Source organism: Pyrgilauda ruficollis, unplaced genomic scaffold, assembly GCF_017590135.1.
Source record: "Pyrgilauda ruficollis isolate IOZ18807 unplaced genomic scaffold, ASM1759013v1 scaffold1457, whole genome shotgun sequence".
NCBI classification, from domain to species: Eukaryota; Metazoa; Chordata; class Aves; order Passeriformes; family Passeridae; genus Pyrgilauda; species Pyrgilauda ruficollis.
Window position 1 is genome coordinate 1 of NW_024513177.1, and position 1,915 is coordinate 1,915.

At 57.0% G+C, this 1,915-nt stretch overlaps 1 protein-coding gene across 1 annotated transcript; it reads left to right on the plus strand.

Moving 5' to 3' along the window:
• The first annotated feature begins 10 nt into the window (after nt 1-10).
• LOC121349821 (zinc finger protein 239-like) lies at nt 11-1,471 on the plus strand. Its single transcript, XM_041460585.1, has 2 exons — nt 11-270; nt 457-1,471. Exons 1-2 carry the CDS (start codon nt 129-131, stop codon nt 1,464-1,466), a joined length of 1,152 nt encoding a protein of 383 aa, XP_041316519.1. The 5' UTR covers nt 11-128; the 3' UTR covers nt 1,467-1,471.
• The last annotated feature ends 444 nt before the right edge of the window (nt 1,472-1,915 follow it).

Here is a 1,915-nt window from a genome sequence, read left to right on the forward strand (position 1 = left end):
GAGAAGAGGGACCCCCATGACCCCAAAATAAAAACAGTGGAAACAGGGAACCCCTGGGAGTGGTTTTTAGTCTCCTCCTTGATTCTTGGAGGTATTTCTGGCCACCAGACACCCGATGACTTCTAGAGATGCACTTGGCCAACGGGACCTTCAAAGGCAATGCACTCACATCTTGTTTTTCCCCAAATCAGGATTTCCCATTCCCAAACATTGTCTGGATGGAGGAGAAGGCTGCGAGGAAGCGGAAGGTGCTCCGGGACACTGAGGCAGGTGAGGAAGAAGTCACTGCCCCTTCCTCCCTCTGTCCTGCTCCATCTCCCAGCCCAGCACAGCCCCTGGCTGCAGGACAACCCTGCTGCCAACGCTGTCCTGCTGGGGATGGATTGGGGGGATCTCCTTCTCCTTCCCTCTGGCATGGAAGCAAATCCCATCCTCTCCTTGTCCTTCCTCCCGCAGACAAGGAGCTGAGGATGGAGAGCAGGGAGGACAAATCCCCAAAGCAGAACCTCGTGGAAGAGGCCGTTTTGAGCGGCTGCACAGCACAGGAATCCAATGGGGAGGAAAAGCCCCGGAGATCCCGCAGGAGGAGGGGCTCCAAAGCCAGCCCAGAATGCTCTGAGGGGGAAAGACCCACCCTGTGCCAGGAAGGCAGCCAGAGATCTGACCAGAGCTCTGAGGTGGTGGTCCATGAGCAGCGTGATGCTGGCAAGAAGCCCCACCAGTGCTTGGAATGTGGGAAGAGTTTCCTCACGAGGTCCCGCCTGCTCCGCCACCAGATGGTGCACACTGGGGAACGGCCCTATGAGTGCGGGGAATGTGGGAAGGGCTTCAGAGACACCTCTGACCTGATCCGCCACCAGACAGTCCATACTGGGGAACGGCCCTATGAGTGTGGGGAATGTGGACAGGGATTCACCATCAGCTCCCACCTGATCACCCACCAGAGGATTCACACCGGGGAACGGCCCTATGAGTGTGGGGAATGTGGGAAGAACTTCAGGATCAGGTCCAGTTTGATCCACCACCAGAGGATCCACACTGATGAACGGCCCTATAAATGTGGAGAATGTGGGAAAGGTTTCAGGAAGGGCTGCCACCTGAACCGCCACCAGATGATCCACACTGGGATACGACCCTACGTGTGTGGGGAATGTGGGAAGAGCTTCCGTGACAGCTCTGGCCTGATCATCCACCAGACAATGCACACTGGGGAATGCCCCTTCACGTGCTCAGAATGTGGGAAGAGCTTTAGCCAGAATTCCTTCCTGATTGCCCACCAGAGGATCCACACTGGGGAGAGGCCCTACAAGTGTGAGGAATGTGGGAAAAGCTTTACCCAGAGGTCCGGCCTGATTGCCCACCACAGGATCCACACTGGGGAGAAGCACTATGAGTGTCCTGAGTGTGGGGAGAGGTTTCAGAGCAGATACCGTCTCCTCAAGCATCAGCAGATTCACACAGAATAGAGGCCCTTCCGATCTCCACATCTCCCTGGCTCCTACTGGGCACCTGGATGCAAGAGGAGCTCAAGGAGACCTGGCCATGGACAGTGACATGGGGGCCATGGACATGGAAGGAGACATGGGCAACATGGGCATGGGTGGGGACGTGGAGAGCCATGAATGGGGATATGGTGGGGACACTGGCGTGGAAGGGGGCATCAGGGGACACAGACATGGGTGGGGAGATGTGGGGGACATGGACATGGATGGTGACATGGGCTGAAGTCCCAGGGAATGTGGGGATGATGGGTTTGAGTGAGTTGAGGGTTCTTGGGAGGGACGTGGGGTGCCGTACCGTGGAAACTGGAATTCCAGATCATTTGAGTGTGCGCCATGGATCCAAGAGGGACATTCCCAAGGCTCCCAGGGGCTGGTTCTGCCCTGCTTCCCAAGGGAGCTGTGTAGGGGTAGGT